Source organism: Gorilla gorilla, chromosome 17 (assembly GCF_029281585.2).
Source record: "Gorilla gorilla gorilla isolate KB3781 chromosome 17, NHGRI_mGorGor1-v2.1_pri, whole genome shotgun sequence".
In the NCBI taxonomy this organism is placed as follows: domain Eukaryota; kingdom Metazoa; phylum Chordata; class Mammalia; order Primates; family Hominidae; genus Gorilla; species Gorilla gorilla.
The window spans coordinates 46,631,478-46,652,562 of NC_073241.2; the positions used below are offsets into that span (position 1 = coordinate 46,631,478).

Consider the following 21,085-nt stretch of genomic DNA (forward strand, 5'->3'; position numbering starts at 1 on the left):
AAACCCTGTCTCTACTAAAAATACAAAAATTAGCTGGGTGTGGTCAGGCGTGCCTGTAGTCCCAGCTACTCGGGAGGCTGAGGTAGGAGAATCGCTTGAAGCTGGGAGGAGGAGGTTGCAGTGAGCCGAGATTGCATCACTGCACTCCAGCCTGGGCGACAGAGGGAGATTCTGTCTCAAAAAATAAGAAAAAAAAAAAAAAAGATATTGAGCTGAGAGAAAAACAGTTGAGTTTTTTGTTGTTGTTGTTTTCAATTGTATTTTCAAACACTTCTGCAGACTATGAAAAAGAAACCGGGGGAGGGTGGCGGGGGAGGTGGTAGCATCCGTGTGTGTGTGTGTGTGTGTGTGTGTGTATGTATATATAAATGTATGTGTTACGGCTTACCCTGAATTCCAGGCAATGTCAATGTCAGCCACACACCAGATAATGTCTATTGTGTGTCCTGGAAGTCAGCAGTGCTATGTGTAGCTTTTTAACATCAACATCAATCCCTTCTTAAATATTCAAAATTTTTAAAAACATTTACATTTTAAGATAAATGATCTTTCCCACTCGTTGTACAATTTTGTGTATCATGTTAATATAAGGTATCTAACTAGATATAGCTAATTCTAAATTTTCACTGTAACATAGTTACTTCCCAATATAAAGGCCTACCTTACTATACAGAGTAATTTGACTTGGGGTTTAAAAATATAAGAGAAGTCTATTTGGAGCTAGTGAATCACATGTTTTTCTTAAAACAAGGTTGATAATTACAGATCTAATTTTTGTTTGTATTTGAGCTTACCTTGTTTCCCCAACTCAGTAAATGATGATTGGGCTCTCCTTCACTGCCACCCCTGTCTTCCCTGATGATTTGTTTAAATTTTCTTGTTTTCTTGCATGAACTCTGTTTCTACATACTGATCAGAGCACATTGTTGTCTTTTCAGTTGAATGACATTTGCTGACACCATGATTATACTAAAAAATGAATATGGCTGAAAAACTTGGTATTCTGATGTATATAAGAATTCTACTCTGAAAAGATGAGGTCATTGCTTAATAAGTCAATTACTTGTACCTGACCTTGCGTTTTGGTTTAGTTGCCTGACCAAAAGAATGTCAAATCCATTTATATTGTGATTATACTAGTTGATTGTCAATGACTGTTATTTCTAAGGTGATGTATGTATAGTTTATTTTTGCAATGAAAGGCTTCACAGGTTTTGAAATAACTGGCAAAATAATAGTAAATCCTAAGTTTACTTCCATTTGTCTTGTTCAATTAAATGATTACCCCCTTTATGAAGATCTCAGGAAGTATTCTGAAGTTCAAGGTCTTCCCTGGGCCTGACACAAAGAAGCATCATTTATGGCAGTGGTGCCCTAAAGCAGATTCATACCAGCTTGCAAGAGCCAGAAGTTACAGTTTCAGACATTTTGGAAGCCCATTATTACAAATTAAATTGTATAACTTACAATTAGATAAATTATATCAAAAACAAAAGTTATAAACATTTAAAACTCATCATTTCCTAGTCATGTTTCTATCCATGCTCTTGAGGTTACATTCTACCATACCCGTATGGTGGAAATACTACATGCTGGTGTGATCACTGCACATCTCTGCCCAACTTTATGTACGGTGACAAATATGCCATGGTATGGGTACTGACATAGTATTGAAGCTGAAAGAGGCTTATTTAATAAAAATAACTTATATCACATAAAAGATATAATAATAGTAAGTTTGTTGGGAAAAGGGCAAACTGGGATGCAACTGAATTGTCTGATCATGGTTGAACTGCTGGCTACAGATACAAGAGTTTGGCCAAGATGAACAAAAGAATTCCATGGGAGCCGGGCGCGGTGGCTCAAGCCTGTAATCCCAGCACTTTGGGAGGCCGAGGCGGGCGGATCACGAGGTCAGGAGATCGAGACCATCCTGGCTAACACGGTGAAACCCCGTCTCTACTAAAAATACAAAAAAAATTAGCCGGGCGCGGTGGCAGGCGCCTGTAGTACCAGCTATTCGGGAGGCTGAGGCAGGAGAATGGCGTGAACCCGGGAGGCAGAGCTTGCAGTGAGCCGAGATCGCGCCACTGCACTCTAGCCTGGGCGACAGAGCGAGACTCCGTCTCAAAAAAAAAAAAAAAAAAAGAATTCCATGGGAACCAATTCACTATATGGAATTTGCCATAAAGAATACTGTATATTTCATTGTTACTTGTAGACTGTGTGCCACATATCTTTCGTATCAGCAAAATTTATAATAAACATATGGACATATATATGCATACTTCCTCCCCTATAGTGTTTCTTACTCAACGTTGGACCAGACACCATTGGTTATGCAGGAAAGATGAAATTCAGTAGGAAACAAACTTAAAAGCAGCTTTTCCAGAAAGTCATAAGGAAGAGCAATGTGAATATAATCTGTTAAAATCAGTGTATGTTCATACAGATACCAATTTGATTTACCAGTATTGAAAAGAATTTTGTTTGCAAACTCCTCCGGTTTGAAAGAGAACCAGGACTTCAACCAAATGAAACTGCAGACATTTTTGTTCAGCCTAAATGATCATGATTATTGTGTAAGATTAGATAATATTATTTATTTTTAACTATGACTTATAAAAAATGCTCTTTAAATCAAATGATTGTTATCAGGTCTAATTTATCTTAGTTTGGTATTTTCACCTTTAAATTCACCGAAAAGCCAAATGCGGTGGCTCACGCCTGTAATCCCAGCACTTTGGGAGGCTGAGGCAGGCGGATCACAAGGTCAGGAGATCTAGACCATCCTGGCTAATGCAGTGAAACCACGTCTCTACTAAAAATACAAAAAATTAGCCGGGCGTGCTGGCGGGCGCCTGTAGTCCCAGCTACTCGGGAGGCTAAGGCAGGAGAATGGCATTCACCCAGGAGGCAGAGGTTGCAGTGAGCCGAGATCCGAGATCCGAGATCGCGCCACTGCACTCCAGCCTGGGTGACTGAGCGAGACTCTGTCTCAAAAAAAAAAAAAAAAATCACCGCAAAGGTGCATAAATATCAGTCAAGGGTACTGACTTGCTTCATGAACAACTTGACTTGCTCAGATAACCCGTTCACTCTCTGACTTGAGGGAGCTGAAATCTAAACCCATCAGACCAAGAAAAGGGCTCTGGCCCAAACACCCCAGAGAAGAAAGTTACCAGATCACACCATGGTTTTTAACCACCTGTTACATGTTTCAACAGAAACTCTGTCCTAACATGCATCAGATGATCTCTATATACAGTATCAAAGAGGAAGTGCTGGTCCCTAGCATCCTATTGTGTGAACTTTTATTGATCCATAATCTGGTATAATTTATACACAGGAATAGTCACTCAGGCAGACTTGGCCTTTGTCCCATCCAAAAACATGTTTGATCCCATTTTTAGTGAAAAATTTCCCCAAATGGTTTTAGTGGGGGAAAAGAAGACATCCATGAGACCTAGTTAAGACTAAAAATTATTTTATTTTTGAAGTTGATATTTGTTTAGTTACGTTCTTGCAATGCCAGCAGAAAAAGAAAAATCCAAATCTGAAGCATGCGTGTGTTATGAGAAGCCTGGAAAAGGCGATTTGGGTCCATTATATAACTGCCACTTTTTGTTTTTATTCAAGGTGTCATAAAACTGAGTTCTGCAGTTGAAGGTATGTTTTTACAACCACAAAATCAATAATGTTTTGCTTAAAGGTTGCATAGCGTGGCTTGTAGCTAAAAAGCTTCTGTGGCAGTGGTGTTTGACGCCATGTGCGAATTGCCAGCTATTGCCATTGCATCTGTGTTTCTCCTTGTTCTGGTCATTTTATGCTGCAAAGCTCTCAGCCCTCCTCAAGTGGCATTTGCACTGACCTGAGAGGGCAGCACCAACATGTCTGTTTCTGTCTCCTGATGTGACTGCCTCGGAGCCGGTGCTCCTCAGCGAGCCTGGGCTCTTCTGTGGCCTTCTTTGAGGCTGGACATAGTCTTGTCAGGAACCTTTGCCCTGGATCTTTCAGCAGAACCTGGTCTAGAGCGTCCTTTATCCCAACAGAGCAGACATGTTTGCCCAGGAAGTATGTGAGCAAGAAGAGTCATTTAAGCTTCTTCCTGATGAGAAAATGAGATGGTTAAGGCATTTGCCGGTCTCATTGCGGGTTCCTCCTGGGCAGTGTGACCCACCACCACGAGGCATAGTGAAGACCAAGTTCCTTTACCGTTGTCCATGTCGGTGAGTGGCCGTTCCCTTCAGTCATACATTCAAAAAGCCAAGAAGAAAAGGAAGAAGGATTTAAGGAAAGTACAAAAGAGACGTCCAAGCAAAGTGTTTTGCTGAGTAACCCCAAGAATATTAAAATGACCTCATTTTCTGAAATGATTTATTGGTATAAAATTGATCTCCTTAGCCCCATGGGAGTTTCACAAATCAAAAGTAGAGAATGTGTCATTTTCTTCTTTTGTGAGTTTCTGTGTTTGTTTTGAGGGGGGTGTGTGTTCTCGTTTATTGGGAGTTTGTCGGCCATGCTTTGGAGGTTTCTTCATCCTCACTTAATCAGGGGAGGCTGCATGGAAGAGGTAGTGGGCTTTCGGGTGAGTTTTCAACTTAAAGGGAGATGTGGCTGGCTTGGTGAATGGGCAATGCATGGAGGTGGGGAGTGGGAAATTGCAGTGGGGGTTGGAGTGGTGAGGCCGTTCAGGGGGCTGGAGTTTCAAGGTTGGGAGGTGGGAGAGTAGGTCAGTTATGTACCCATGGGACTGGCAAATCCAAAGTAAGGGTGCTTTATCCCTTTGGCGGATTTAGTACCATTACATTTTACAAAACCAAGTTGAAAAGGCAGTATTTGTGGCATTCGTGGCAGAAAGTATGATGCTACTCTAAACTCAGCAAAAGGTGCAGGCAGCGGTGTTTCAGGGTGGAGAGAAAAAGACCTTCTCACCTCGAGGAGAAAGTGCATGTTGCAGGCCTGTGGTAGGCCAAGCAGAAATTCAAGTTCCCTTTGCGCATCAAAGTGGAATTTTACTGAAGGACAATCCAAGTTCCTCCCTGCCTAAAAAGATATAAGAGACACAGAAACAAAATCAAGCAGCACCATGAGAATGACCTTGGCTGCAGAAACTCCCGGTAGCAATTTGAGCACTGAGTTTCAGTTAATTATCTGTTGAATTACAGATAACAGTTGGTTCACTCTGGGCCGTTTTGATGTTTTATCAAGGAATGGCTTTGAAGTCATAGTTTTACATTGCCTGCTTGGTTTGAGAGTGCAGTATTCCACTTGCCAACAAAAGGATACAGTGACAAAATACAATTTTCATTTTAAAAGTCAGAAAGTCAAGACAGCATTAAGTAATTTTAAAACTATTGTTTTGCTAGAGGTTATTAGTGGGTGTCATGGCTTGTCTGCACCCCCAGGACAGGGTTCTGTTTTCTCCAGAAATATGAGAGTTTGAGGGAAAACAAAGGCAGGAAGCAGAGTGACTGCTTGGGGCTAGTCCGGCAGCCTCTGGCCACCTTCCTCATCACTCAGCCTCCTCTGAGTCCCTGGGGCTCACAGGAAGTTCTCTGGAGTGGCTGCGGATACCAGAAGTCAGGCCCACTGCGACTGTTGCTTGAGCATCTTTTTGGGCAGCTTATTGTCTGAGGCTCGGGAGCATGCTGTGTTGTAACCGTGTTAGAATATGTGTGTGCAGGGGCAATTTGGGAGTGCGGTTGTTGGGCTGGGGGGACGTGTGTTCCATGCATGCATTCTCAGTGCATCTGAAACGTGGAACTCTTACAAGCATGCTCAGTGGCACGTGTGTCGGACACTATCTCTTGATGAGAAATCAAACCTCAGATGGTTGGCCTTGCCACTGCTTAGCTAATTACCATACTTGCAACTTTCCATCTGCAGAATGAATTCAAGGCAGCTTCGTACAGCTTTTCATGTCAAAGAGTATGCACATCAGTGGAAGAAATCCACTGTCAGAAATGAAACCGCTTTCCTTTTTTTAAAAAAGAGACTCTGCTCTATATTATCCTAGAGCTCTGAAACTAGCATTAATATTTTAGGTAGATTCTCTTATTCTTTTCAAGGAAAAATAATTGTCAAAGTCCTAAGAGAAAAACAAACCAAGCTTCCATTTGCCACTCCCTACCAAGTGTCTATGGCAGGCAGTTTTGTTTCTTCTTTTCTGGAGCAGGGGTGCCCTCTTCCGCACTGTGCAGCTTCATATCAGCTTTTTAAATCAGCAAAAAGAAAAACCCATTTTGTGTCTCATGAATGCTAAGGTTAAAGGTGGAATGTCCTTTGAATTTAAACAGAAACACTCATCAATGCTTTGATTATTTTGCGATGAGGAAAAATAAGTGAATAGGGAAAAAGTTCAGTTTGAAAGAAATAATTGCAAAGTTTTATCGATAACACTGATGAATTCTCACCTCTGATTTTAGATTGATAATCCCAAACTCCGAGAAAATTGGGGTCAGAGAGAAACATCTAGACAGCAATTTGACGGAAGGGGGAAACAGTCGCGCCAATGGCAGGGAAGGAAAAACCACTCACAGCAAGAATTCCACAAGAGTCTTCTAAATATTTCTCTGAATAAGGTCTTTTCTCTTGAAACTGGAGCAGGGAGATAGATGTAGGTCTACATATTTTCACCAGTAGGGCCAAAACATTGGCCTTATCAAGGAGAAGTGGGAACACAGGTCATGGAAGAGCTGAGTCACCCCTGAGTCAGAATGACTGATATTCTATAGGCAGCTATTTATTTCCAGGGAAGGAGGGGCCACCCGAGCCGGAAACTCTTGGTCCAACCGAAGTGGTGTATTCAGACATGGGGAGTGGGAGTGTTCCAGCAGGCACAGACCTGGAGGGACAAGATGAGCCAGCCGTGGTGGCAGGCTGATGCAAGTCTTTGCCACTGATAACCAGCATGTGTTCTGTGTTGAGACTTGTCTGCAAGGCGATTTGTTTATACCTCATAGGTGAGAATCCGAAACACCAAAAGGACATCACATTCTTTTGAAAGCCCGTATGAAAAAAATGAAGGTTGTCTTCTTTGGAAAAGTTCCACGTTTCTAAATATAGGAACAGATGAGCCTCTCTGAAGAAATCAAATAAATGAGGGCTGGGTGCGGTGGTTCACACCTGTAATCCCAGCACTCTGGGAGGTCGAGGCAGGAAAATAGCTTGAGGCCAGGTATTCAAAGTTCAAGACGGGCGTGAGCCACAGAGCGAGTCCTCCTCATCTCTACAAATCATATTTTGTAAAAGTTGGCTGGTTGTGGTGGCATACACCTGTAGTCCTAGCTACTTGGGAGTCTGAAGTGGCAGGACCAGTTGAGCTCAGGAGTTTGAGGCTGCAGTGAGCTATGACTGCACCACTTCACTCCAGCCTGGTCAACAGAGCGAGACCCTGTCTCTAAAATAAGAACTTTTTAAGGAAATTCTGTTGTTCATAGTATGACAAGCCAGGTGTCCAAAAACACCCCAAAGGGATTTAATGTATTAAAAATATTCCTAATGTATTGATGTCATTCCCTCTGTAGGTGAACTCTGCCTTTGTCATTGTGTCTTTCTTTCTTTCTTTCTTTCTTTTTTTTTTTTTTTGATACAGAGTCTCGCTCTGTTGCCCAGGCTGGAGTGCAGTGTTGTAATCTCGGCTCACAGCAACCTCCACCTCCCAGGTTCAAGCACTTCTCGTGCCTCAACCCCCTGAGTAGCTGGAACTACAGGCACACTCTACCATGCCCGGCTAATTTTTGTTTTTTGTTTTTTGTTGTTGTTGTTGTTGTTGTTGTTTTTGAGACAGTCTTGCTGTGTCTCCCAGGCTGGAATGCAGTGGCGTGATCTTGGCTCGCTGCAACCTCCGCCTCCTGGGTTCAAGTGATTCTCCTGCCTCAGCCTCCCGAGTAGCTGGAATTAGAGGTGCACACCACCACGCCCGGCTATTTTGTATTTATAGTAGAGACAGGGTTTCACCATGTTAGCCAGGCTGGTCTCGAACTCCTGACCTCAAGAGATCCACCCACCTCGGCCTCCCAAAGTGCTGGGATTACAGGCGTGAGCCACTGCACCCGGCCTAATTTTTGTATTTTTAGTGGAGACGGGGGTTCGCCTTGTTGGCCAGGCTGGTCTCAAACTCCTGGCCTCAAGTGATCTGACCGCCTTGGCCTCCCAAAGTGCTGGAATTACAGGCATGAGCCACCTTACCCAGCTGAATCTTTCTATTTTTAAAGCAAAGCCATGTGCACAGCGTGTCAAGGTAGACTGTGGTAAATCCTTTAATAAACAGATGCTAATGGACTTACCACCAGTAGTAAACTGAGAATGAAGTTTCAACTTTTTGTTTGTTTGTTTGTTTTTGTTTTTTAGGCAGAGTCTTGCTCTATCGCCAGGCTAGAGTGCAGTGGCACATTGTCGGCTCCCTGCAACCTCCACCTCCTGGGTTCAAGCGATTCTCCTGCCTCAGCCTCCCAAGTAGCTGGGATTACAGGCGCCTGCCACCATGCCCAGCTAATGTTTGTATTTTTAGTAGAGAGGGGGTTTCACCATGTTGGCCAGGATGGTCTCGATCTCCTGACCTCATGATCCGCCCACCTCAGCCTCCCAAAGTGCTGGGATTCCAGGCGTGAGCCACCGCGCCCAGCCAACTTTGTTTTTTTGAGACAGAGTCTGGCTCTGTCGCCAGGCTGGAGTGCAATGGTGTGATCTTGGCTCACTGCAACATCCAACTCCCTGGTTCAAGCAATTGTCCTGCCTTAGCCTCCCGAGTAGCTGGGATTCCAGGCATGCATGACCACACCCAGCTAATTGTTGTATTTTAATAGAGACAGGGTTTCACCATGTTGGCCAGGATGATCTCCAACTCCTGACCTCGTGATCCGCCCACCTTGGCCTCCCCAAGTGCTGGGATTACAGGCGTGAGCAGCCATGCCTGGCCAGTTTCAACATTTTTACTACCGGAAATCAAAATGTTAGTCAGATAACTGACAAAGATAGGATAGAGCTATCTCCCAGAGGGAGTTCCTTCCTTCCTTCCACCAGCGTGGTAGGTGGCAGTGTGTCAGGAATACTAAATGGAATATTATAGAAACTGAGAACAAAACTCAAGAAACTTGTTTCTGCAAAGAAACCCAGACATCCTGTTTATAAAAATGACGTGGAGGCTGGAGCACCACACTAAACAAACAAATGTTCTCTTCTCAGATGTATCTTTACTTGTCATTATACTTTTGGCTAAAAGTTTCTTTTTTTTTTTCTTTTGTAGAGACAGGGTCTCTCTATGTTGCCCAGGGTAGTGTTGAACTCCTGGCCTCAAGCTGTCCTCCTGCCTTAGCCTCTGCATCCAGCCAAAATATTCCTATGAAATAGAAATGTTTCAACCAGGCACAGTGACTCACAACTGTAATCCCAGTACTTTGGGAGGCTGAGGCAGGAGCATCACTTGAGGTCAGGAGTTCAAGATCAGCATGGCCAACATGGTGAAACTCTGTCTCTACTAAAAATACAAAAAATTAGCCAGGCATGATGGCAGGTGCCTGTAGTCCCAGCTACTCAGGAGGATGAGCAGGAGAATCGCTTGAATCCAGGAGGTGGAGGTTGCGGTGACCCGAGATTGTGCAACTGCACTCCAGCCTGGGTGACAGAGCAAGATCCTGTTTCCAAAAAAAAAATAAAAAAATAAAAAACAGTAATGTCTCTGGGAGCATTGAGAGTTTCCCAAATAGCTTCCTAAGATGAGGACCCTCCTGAAATGGCAGAGATGGAGCCACGTGACCCAGAAACTGGAAGATGTGTGGAAAGAAATTTCCAAGGGTTAGCCATTTGTCATCTTGTGATTACCCTCACCTCAGATAAAGTTGACCTCAAATGACCAACCACTGACCTCATCTCAGAGCTCTCTCACATTTATCTTTTTACTTTTTTTTTTTAAGTTTGTCTTTTCCCCTCTTTGTTTCCCTCTCCCTCCTCCTCTTTTCCAACTGCCCTTTTCTATTTCTGCACAGTGTAGAAGAAAGTTTAAGGGGGACCCTAGGCAACAGAAAGCCAACCAGTGGCTGGAAGGGTCTGGCAAGGAACCGCTATTTGCTTCAGTGTCCTAGCCAATAAAATAAAGACTTCTCTTGGGGCAGTTGCAGAGACTAAACTAGATGCTAGAGAGAAAGCCTTAACACAGTGTACGGAAGGCAGTAGGCGCTCTCCTTCCCGCTTTCCTCTTTCCAATGTCTAGTGATCATTTCTACCAGAATCATGGTGTAGCACACTGCTGAGAGTTTCATTGTGGGCAAAGCCACAAACAGAGCCAGCTTATAAATCCTTGCTTCTCCCCTTTGAGAGTACTTAGAGGGAAGCGACTCCTCATGTTGGATAGAGCTCTCTGATCACCTTTCTGGGACCTGTGGCATCTGCCAGGGGCAAGTCACAGCCCCAGTTTGGAGTGTTTGATTCAGATGAGATTGTCCCCCAGTCTGTTCTTTGAGTCCTGGAAGGTGGGGAGGAGAGGAAAGGTTTTCAGGCAACAAACAAGTGCTGACTGAAGACCGATTTCATCAATATTAATTGTGTTTTATTACAAAAGAGTTTATACTGGCACAGTGTTCCTGAGCAAGCCATTTGTCACCACTCATCAACGATATGAAAGTTTTTGAATAAGGAGAACCAAAGTAAATACAACCACAGCTATCCAGAGAGGAACTTTTCGTAAATCTTTGAACTGTATAGCCAAAAACTAATCAAATCTGTGCTGAATAAGTGGCCTTGAGCACTTAACAACAAATTAGCATAACCCAGAAGACAGTGTGCATCTCAAGCACCATAACCTACCCTTCACCCTCCTTCCTGGGTCAGGAAGTAGGCATTTACAAATCAAAGGCAAGCTGCAAACGATAATCTGCCACTTGTCACTGATTTATTTTCCCTCTTTTCTTTTTGTTTTTCAAGAGTATAAGTTTCAATGTCTGTGTATTTGTTTTTGTTATTTTGGCAGTCTAGTGAAAGTTTTCAATGTAAACAAAACTCTTACTCTTAAAGAACAAGCAACTCTATTACATTGCATAAGAAGGCAGTTCTTAAAGACAATGGTCTAATTAGCAGTCTTTGAAGCCAATTCAATAGTAATATCAAAGCCACTTCTAGTATTTCAAGCCCAAATTTAGAAAATGGCCTTGATATTTTCAGTCTAAAACTATAGTCTGACCTTACTATTAATTTTGGAACACACCATAATGTAGACAACTGCTGAAATCACTTAATGTTATGAACCCGGAAATCACACCCTCTTAAACGATACATCACACCCATTAAAATTAACTGTAAAATCCATTTTGTATTGATTTCGTTTGAATTTGGTATTCAACTAAGATGCTTTACATGCGTAAATATTGCCACAGCTGTATATACAACGGTTTTGTTGAATCCATTGATGCTTTAAGTTGAAAGAGCATACGTTATGGGTTTTGTTTGGTTTCACTGAGAAGGCCAAAGGATTTTTCTAGCAATGTTTCAACAAAATGCAAAATTAGATGCCAGTCCAGAAGCCTTAAGGATGTGAAATGTTTTGAAAATACAGATTTTCAGCTATTTCCTAGCTTTAACCGACATGTGTGCTTAAGTGAAGGCAGAAGGAAACCTGGTACACTTCTGCTGAGTACGGTGTTTCTTAAACATGCACCTGTTAAGAGATAGAGAAGCAAATTTAATTTCCTTTTTAGCCTTCTATATCCCATTGTTGATTTTATACAAGCCCTCCTTAAATATGAACTCCTAAAATTGTGTTTGGAACACATATTGGAAGAAAGTATAGAACAGTATATAGGACAGTCCTAGGTTCAAACTTCATTGCCATAACTTCCTGGCTGTGTTGTAATCTGGAGCAAGTTACTCCATCTGTACCACACTTTCCTCATCTGTAAAATGGGGTAAAGCTACTTAGCACTCCAGTTGATTAAGAAGCTTAAATAGACCGGGCGTGGTGGCTCACACCTGTAATCCCAGCATTTTGAGAGGCCAAGGAGGGCCATCACCTGAGGTCAGGAGTTTGAGACCAGCCTGGTCAACATGGTGAAACCCCATCTCTACTAAAAATACAAAAATTAGCCAGGCGTGGTGGCACACACCTGTAGTCCCAGGTACTCGGGAGGCTGAGGCAGGAGAATCGCTTGAACCCCGGAAGTGGAGGTTGCAGTGAGCCAAGATCGTGCCATTACACTTCAGCCTGGGTGACAGAGCAAGTCTCGGTTTAAAAAAAAAAAAGGAGCTTAAATAAAATCAGATAATGTTGAAGTACCTAGTAAACTGTTTAGCATGTAGGCATTCGATATATTTTAGATATTTATTTATAGTTTTGTTATCATTTTTGTTTTTATGAGCTCAAAAATTAAATTATAAAAAATCCATATGCTGCTACTTCTGCTTGATGTTATTATATATATAGACATATATATATATATATATATTTTTTTTTTTTTTTTGAGATGGATTTTCACTCTTGTTGCCCAGGCTGGAGTGCAATGGCACAATCTCAGCTCACTCCAACCTGCGCTTCCCAGGTTCAAGCAGTTCTCCTGACTCAGCCTCCCTAGTAGCTGGGATTACCGCCATGAGCCACCATGCCCATGCCTGGCTAATTTTTTGTATTTAGTAGAAACAGGGTTTCACCCTGTTGGTCAGGCTGGTCTGGAACTCCTGACCTCAGATGATCCACCCACCTCAGCCTCCCAAAGTGCTGAGATTACAGGCATGAGCCACCGCACCCGGTGATGTTACAATATATATTTTATTTATTTATTTATTTATTTATTTATTTATTTATTTTGAGACGGAGTCTCGCTCTGTCGCCCAGGCTGAAGTGCAGTGGTTCGATCTTGGCTCACTGCAAGCTCCGCCTCCCGGGTTCACGCCATTCTCCTGCCTCAGCCTCCCGAGTAGCTGGGACTACAGGCACCCACCACCACGCCCAGCTAATTTTTTGTATTTTTTAGTAGAGACGAGGTTTCACCGTGTTAGCCAGGATGGTCTCAATCTCCTGACCTCGTGATCTGCCCGCCTCAGCCTCCCACAGTGCTGGGATTACAGGCATGAGCCACCGTGCTCGGCTGTTACAATATTTTTTAAAGAGCAATGATCATGTGTCTAAATAACATGAATTTGTTTTTTACTAAATTAAATATTATTTTATTACATGTAATCTAATGGAAGTCTAACTAATGAGCTTGATGCAATCAAAACCACTCAAGAAAAATGATTAGAATTCTCTACACAACTGTTTCCTTTTCTTTATCTGATTATGGTTTTGGTTTAAGTATGGAGGGTTTTATTTGTTTTCTTTTCTTATCTTTTTCTTTTTCTTTTTTTGGAAACAGGATCTTGCCCAGGCTAGAGCACAGTGATACAATCTCAGCTCACTGTAGCCTTGACCTCCTGGGCTTAAGTGATCCTCCATCTCAGCCTCCTGAGTAGCTGGGATCACAGGTGTGTGCCGTCACGCTCGGCTAACTTTTTATTTTTGTAGAGATGAGGTCTCATTATATTGCCCAGGCTGGTCTCAAACTCCTGGGTTCAAGCTATCTTCCAGCCTTAGCCTCCTAAACTGCTGGGATTACAGGCATGAGCCACCACACCTGGCCTCCTTTTTTAAAAATATTGTTTTGGAGTAGCATTAGTTGAGTGAATACTCATCAAATTAAAAATAAGACGTTTGAAAACTACCACCGTCAAATGATTTAGGGCATACCAGTGTCATATAGAGTATTCGTAAGGCACGATGATGTAAAGGATTCAGGCTGCTGAGGTCTGTGGCAGGAAGCACAGAAAGACTGTTTCCAAACATGACATATTATACTTTATTGCTTCATGCTTATTAATCTGTTTATGACAAAACTCATGAATAAAGTTAATAAATGCCCTTACTACTATTTCATGCCCTATCCCAGGCCATGGGGACAGAAAGATGGAAAGATGAGCCAGACATGGTTCTTCTATCTAGAGAAGGCAGCATACGTGTGAACAGGCCATTATGACTTAATATAATGAATGCAATGGCAGGAATATATAAAAGGAATTATGTGAACATAGAAGTCAGCCTAGGAACTCTGCCTGGGTAGATCAGAAGGATGCCCCAGTGCACATGTCTAGGTTTTGCAAGCTATGCAGAGGCAAACAGGAAGGGGAGGGCTCATTGAGGGAGACCTAAGCCTGCACACAGACAGAAGGATGAAAAACGCCTAGCCCTCCAGGAGTCAGATGTGGCTGCAGCTCCATGCCCACAAGGGAAAACATCCAGGCATGAAGTTGGGAATGCCGGTTGAAAATACATTTTCAAAGTTCCTACAGGCAATACATAGCCAGAAAAGGATGTTATTTATTTATTTATTTTCATTTTCTGTATTAAAAAATATATATATATATTCACATAGCTCAACAATTGAAATATGGCAGCCTGGACCACATATGAAACCCTGTCTCTACAAGAAATACAAAAATTAGCCAGGTGTGGTGGCATGCACCTGTAGTCCCAGCTACTCGGGAGGCTCAGGTGATCCTCTCACCTGGGAAGTCGAGGCTGCAGTAAGCTGTGATTCCTCCACTGCACTCCAGCTATAGAGTGAGATCGTGTCTCAAAAAAGAAAAACAAAAAAATTAAAATACGAGGGAAAAATGCATTGACTCAATACACAGTTCCCATTCCCCTTAACAGGTAACCTACCATGACCAATTTTCTTTTTTCTATATAGATGTATGCTTTTTGCATATTTAAACATTATGAGTATGTATTTTCCCCTTTTTTACCCAAAGGATAATACACTATGTACACTATTGTACAGCTTGCTTTTTTCACTTAACAATATGTCCTAGTAATATTTCCATATTTCCATAGAGAACTTTCTAGTTATGTTTTGCAGCTACATAGTATTCTACTATATGGATATATTACAATTTACGTAACCAGTTTCTTCTTTGCCACACATTTAATTAGTCCCAATATTTAGCTTTCTCATACAGTGCTTTAATAAATAAATAATAGGCTGGCCACAGTGGCTCACGCCTGTAATCCCAGCACTTTGGGAGGCCGAGGCGGGTGGATCATCTGAGGTCAGGAGTTCGAGACCAGCCTGGCCGACATGGTGAAACCTCATCTCTACTAAATATATAAAAAAATTAGCCGGGCATGGTGGTGAGCGCCTGTACTCCCAGCTATTCAGGAGGCTGAGGCAGGAGAATCACTTGAACCCGGGAGGCGGAGGTTGCAGTGAGCCAAGATCGCGCCATTACACCCCAGCCTGGGTGACAAGAGCAAAACTCCGTCTCAATACATAAATAAATAAATAAATTAAATAATATTGTAAACATATAATTTTGTCCTAATATGTCTTCAGGATAAATCCCTGAAGTGGAGTTACGAGGTCAAAGGTTGTATTAATGAGGTTACGTTTTGCTACAATAACAAACAACTCTCAAGTCTGTCACTAAACATACCAAAAATATTCCAACCCCTAGTACATGTCCTGTGATGTTCGTTTTGCAGGAGATTCCTGCTCCACACAGTCTCTCAGAGACCCAGGCTTGGGTCTTGTGCCTGCACCATCTGGAACCCACAGCCTTCACAGTCACTGCCGCAGGGGAGAGACAACCTTGAACCAAAAGTGACAAACATTATTTCCACTTATATTTTATTGGCTAGAACTAGTCACATGGCCCTGCCAAACTTCAGGAAGGCCAAGAAGTACAGTTTTTGTGTGTGTTTCTGGTAGGAGAAGAGAGTACAATATGGGTGAGCACTAATTATATCAATCAGAAAGCATGCATGCTTTTTTCATTGGCAAAAGTCTGCCAAATTACCCTCCGTAGGCTTTCCCAGTGGACACCACTAGGAGTGCCACCAGCACTGTTGAAAGCGCCTGTTTCTCCACAGTTTCATCAACGTACTCTTTCATCAAACTTTTGGGTTTTCCATTTGTAATACTCTTATTATGAGCAATGTTGAACCTATATTTGAGTCATTTGTATTTCCTTTTCAATGAACTGTCATGTCATATCCTTCAGCATTTTTTTTTTTTTTGAGATGGAGTCTCGCTCTGTCACCCAGGCTGGAGTAAAGTGGCGCGATCTCAGCTCACTGCAACCTCTCCTCTGCCTCCCGGGTTCACGCCATTCTCCTGCCTCAGCCTCCCAAATAGCTGGGACTACAGGCGCCTCGCTAATTTTTGTATTTTTAGTAGAGACGAGGTTTCACCGTGTTAGCCAGGATGGTCTCAATCTCCTGACCTCGTGATCCGCCCGTCTCTGCCTCCCAAAGTGCTAGGATTATAGGTGTGAGCCACCGCACCTGGCCTCCTTCAGCATTTTTTAGATGACTGTTAGTCTTTTTCTTACTGAGTTGTTGGAGTTATATATTAGAGAGAATACCCCGTTGGTTTTGACTTACTTTTTTTCTTTCTTTCTTTCTTTCTTTCCTTTCTTCTTTCTTCTTTCTTTCTTTTTCTTTCATCTGTCCTCCCATTTCTACATATACAAAAGGTGGCATATTATACACTCTCTTTGCTTTTCAAAATTCCATAGTATATTCTGGAAATCATTCATTTTATTAAAATCTTCTTCCTTCTTTGCTAGGGTTGCATGGCAGTCTATTGGGTGATTGTACCATAATTCACTCACACGATCTTCTATGGATGTGCAGTTTATTTCCAATATTTTGCTATAGCAAATAATGCCACAATGAATAACTTGAGTCTAGTTGTTTCATATGTGGGGAGGCATATCTTCAGATAAACTCCTAGAGGTTGAATTGTTGGGTGAAAATATCAAAGAGTAGCTGGTTTTACTAGACATTGCCATATCCCCCTCCCTAGGGGCTGTACCTTTTGTACTCCCACCAGCAGTATATTAAAATGCTTAGCTCTGGCGTGTGCTTTTTAAGTTCTGGACAAAGAATGTATCTTATCAAGAAGATATGAAGGCTTATGATACAAAGAGCTAACATTTGTTGAGCACTTTATAATACGTTCATAATTATAGTAAGCAAAGGCAAGGCGTATGTTATCTCATTAATACTTCACAGTAACTCAGTAGCCACTCTTATTATCCCTTGATTTATACAGGAGAAAACCAAAAAAGGCGTGGAAAAGGTACTAGCTTAAGGTCATAAAATTTCAAATGCAGGACTGAGTGAGTAATAATTGAATCCTTGAAGTCATCCACAGTAATACCCTCCTTTTCAGTATACCTATCTCCAGATAGGGCTAAAAGCAGTTTAAACTATCTGAGGGAGATGGTGCATAGTGAAATCTCACGTTTACATATGCCAGGTAAGCATCCCAAATTCAAACATCTGAAATCCAAAACGCTCCAAAATCTGAAACTTTTTGAGCACTGACATGATGCCCAAAGGAAGTATTCACTGGATCATTTTGGATTTTGGATTTTCAGATTTGGGATGCTCAACCAGTAAGAATAATGCAAATATTCCAATCCAATTCAAAAAGATCTGAAATCCAAAACAGTCTGGTCTCAAGCATTTTGGATGAGGGATAGTCAATCTGCAGTACCAATGCTTCCAGGCACAATCTCATGAGATGGGGTGAGGGAGTAGCGGGGGAGTGTTTGTGGATAATGACAATGGACTTCAGGTAAATGAACATAATTGAGCACGTGTATCCACAGTGACAGGCACTGGTCTATGAAACACTGTTTAAGAAGGGGACCTAGGTGTTAGTGGAGACAGATCCCTGAAGACAGAACAGAAGCAGCACTGTCCCACGGAGACCGGTTAAAGATTTAGCGTCCAAAGGCATTTAACTAAATTTTTATTAGTTTTGATGTTGCAGTTTTCTGTTCATGGTTTAGAACCAGTAACTCTTTTTTCAAGACTCAAATATTTGTATCCTCTTGAAAGGCTCATAAGCCTAGGCCCAGCATCTATAGTACATATGAGACAACCACCTGTTCTATGCCCTTACAGGACTGCTATGTGGCTAAGTGAGATGATGAGGTGAAAGGACTTTCAAACTGTAGAGTGAAATATAAGTATTTGTTATGAATTTATTACAGAAAAACCAATCTACTATTGTTACCATAGAGGACAGTATTATATATATATATATTGTGTGTGTATATATATATATATATGTACATTGTCTTATGTTCTTTTTTTTTTTTTTTTTTTTTGAGACGGAGTTTTGCTCCTGCTGCCCAGGCTGGAGTGCAATGGTGCCATCTCGGCTCACCACAACCTCCTCCTCCCGGGTTCAAGCAATTCTCCTGCCTCAGCCTCCCAAGTAGCTGGGATTACAGGTGCCCGCCACCATACCCAGCTAATTTTTGTATTTTTAGTAGAGATGGGATTTCCTCATGTTGGTCAGGCTGGTCTTGAACTCCCAGCCTCAGGTGATCCGCCTGCCTTGGCCTCCCAAAGTGCTGGGATTACAGGCATGAGCCACCACGCCTGGCCTCTTGTCTTATTTTCAATGGAATGACTGCCCCGAGAATCCTTCATAATATACATTAATTAATAATTATGTATTAATATATGGTATATAATACTAGTTATATGTAATTAAGTAATACATGTTCGTGCACACATATAGTATTACATATAATACATTGTCTTACTTGTATGGAATACTAGTGTACTCTTGTTTGCTGTGCCTCATGAAGAAAATGTTTTGTACAGTGTAGTTGTTAAGAATTTAGTTCTAGATTCTGACTGCTTGGTTTGAATCCTGGCCTTCCTGCTTAGTAGCCATATGACTGTGGGCAAATAAACTGACTTCTCTGTGCCTCTCTTTCCTCATTAAAAATTTGAATGACAATAATAGTAAGGATTAAATTGTATAATACATAATAAGGTCTTAGGACAATGTATGGCACATTGTATGCACTCAATAAATGGTGATAGTACTTGTAATAGTAACAGTAGTCATATTGGCGGAGAAAGGAGATTGAGAATGATTCTGGACATAAGCAGACATAAGGTTTGCTGTAAAGCACAGGAAACTGCAGGGTTGCTCTGCTTTGGGCATTGGTCATCACGTCTTTGGCCCTCAGCTAGGAAACATCTTTCATTTGCAAGCATGGTATAGGAAGAGCACAGGATCAGATTAGATGACCCCAGGGTCCTGAGTGCAGCAGTGGGACACTGGGGAACCACCCCTGGGACCTGACCGGCCAGTGTCTCCACGTGCTTGGTTTCTCCTCAGTTTGGGAGCTTTGTTGGTTTCCATCACTTGTTCAACCAAGAATTCATTTCCGACCCGAGCTGAGAGCGCCCGCTGTCTGTCTCGCTGTGTAGCAGGTCCTGACTTTCCTGGTTGCTTTGAAGTGCTTTCGAAGATGGTATACTATTATTGCATGTTAGAAACAATTCTGGCTTTGCTACTAAGAGTGGGCCATTCTCTGTTGCTTGGGCTATAGATCAAGGACTTCAGCACGTAGTTTGGAGTGAGAAGAGAACAGGACAACATGGTACTTAGCCCACAGCAGTCCTTAAGCAGGACTTTTATGCCAAGTTACCCCTATATTTATTTATATCTATTTTTTAAATAAATATTTATTAAGCATCTATCACAGGGAAGACACTACTATCCTACCAGCTGTGAGGGATACGGAAAAAAAATAATGTACCCTATCTCACTAGGCTAATTAATTTAAAAGGCAACTCTGGGGCCAGGTGCCGTGGCTCACGCCTGTAATCCCAGCACTTTGGGAGGCCGAGGCAGGCGGATCACGAGGTCAGGAGATCGAGACCATCCTGACTAACACGGTGAAACCCCGTCTCTACTAAAAATACAAAAAATTAGCTGGGTGTGGTGGAGGACGCCTGTAGTCCCAGCTGCTCTGAAGGCTGAGGCAGGAGAATGGCGTGAAACTGGGAGGCGGAGCTTGCAGTGAGCCGAGATCGCGGTACTGCACTCCAGCCTGGGCGACAGAGCAAGACTCTGTCTCAAAAAAAAAAAAAAAAAAAAAAAAGGCAACTCTGCAGGTAGCAGAACAATTATGTCCAATGGTGTATTATGTTCACCAGACTGTTACTTCATCATCATCTGCATCAGAGATTTCAGAGGCTTTTTGCCTGAGTCACTGATATGCCAAGCTGGCCCTTCAGAAACCTCATCTGTAATCGGATTTTAAGCCAATGGGCTGTGATTCCTTTTAAGCCAATGGGCTGTGATTCCCATACAAAATTCTAGCCCCGTGACCGCCAATGCCCTGTGCTATCTCCACAAAGCATCAGTTCGTGCTCTTCCTGTGCTTCTGTGCAGGCTCCTCTGGACGCTGACTATTTAAACATAGTTTAAATAGAGATTGAATTGCTGACTATTTAAACATAGTTATGAGGGGAAGAATGAGGGCTTACAAATTGGATATTGCCAGTTTCTTTCTTTTTGAAGATTAGAATTCAAAGTTAGGGGGTTACATTCCAAGAGAGAGTTGGGTTAAACATAAGGAAGTTGTTAGCAAGTAACTGACTGCAAGACAGAGATGGTGGCCATCTGCTGGTGAGTATTCTCATTAAAGTACATCCCCAGCAGCTTCCCTGGTCCCCAGGAGGTTGTCCTCAGCTAGTCACAGTAGAGGTCACCACACCCACTGCTGCAAGAATGAATGAATGAATTGGCCAAGAAGGTGGAGCTCCTATTTGCTGACAAAAAAATGGGACAGACAGGGCGGGCGCGGTGGTTCACACCTGTAATCCGAGCACTTTGGGAGGCCGAGGCGGGCGGATCACGAGGTCAAAAGATGGAGACCATCTTGGCTAACATGGTGAAATCCTGTCTCTACTAAAAATACAAAAAATTAGCCGGGCATGGTGGCGGGCGCCTGTAGTCCCTGCTACTTGGGAGGCTGAGGCAGGAGAATGGCGTGAACCCGGGAGGCGGAGCTTGCAGTGGGCCGAGATCACGCCACTGCACTCCAGCCTGGGTGAAAGAGCGAGACTCCCTCTCAAAAAAAAAAATGGGACAGACAACCAGACTCTTGACTAGTTTGTATATGAAACTTTCTGTGGTCAGTAGGAGAGAACATCTGGACATTTCATGTATCTTCTATTGTAGTGATTTCTATGTTTATTACACACACTTCCCTGCTTCATTCCAAACCCTGCTCTAAC

General features: G+C 42.5%; 1 protein-coding gene across 24 annotated transcripts in view; it reads left to right on the forward strand.

The window, feature by feature from the left end:
* DLGAP1 (DLG associated protein 1) overlaps positions 1-21,085 on the forward strand; it is a 968,998-nt gene that overhangs the window by 807,636 nt on the left and 140,277 nt on the right. For 12 of the 24 annotated variants that reach the window (XM_019014108.4, XM_055368502.2, XM_019014110.4 and 9 more), the window contains one exon: positions 3,640-3,669. The exons of the other annotated variants lie outside the window; for them this stretch is intronic. In XM_019014108.4, coding sequence (XP_018869653.1) covers positions 3,640-3,669 — 30 coding nt within the window. The remainder of the gene's footprint in view (positions 1-3,639; positions 3,670-21,085) is intronic. 24 annotated transcript variants of the gene reach the window in all.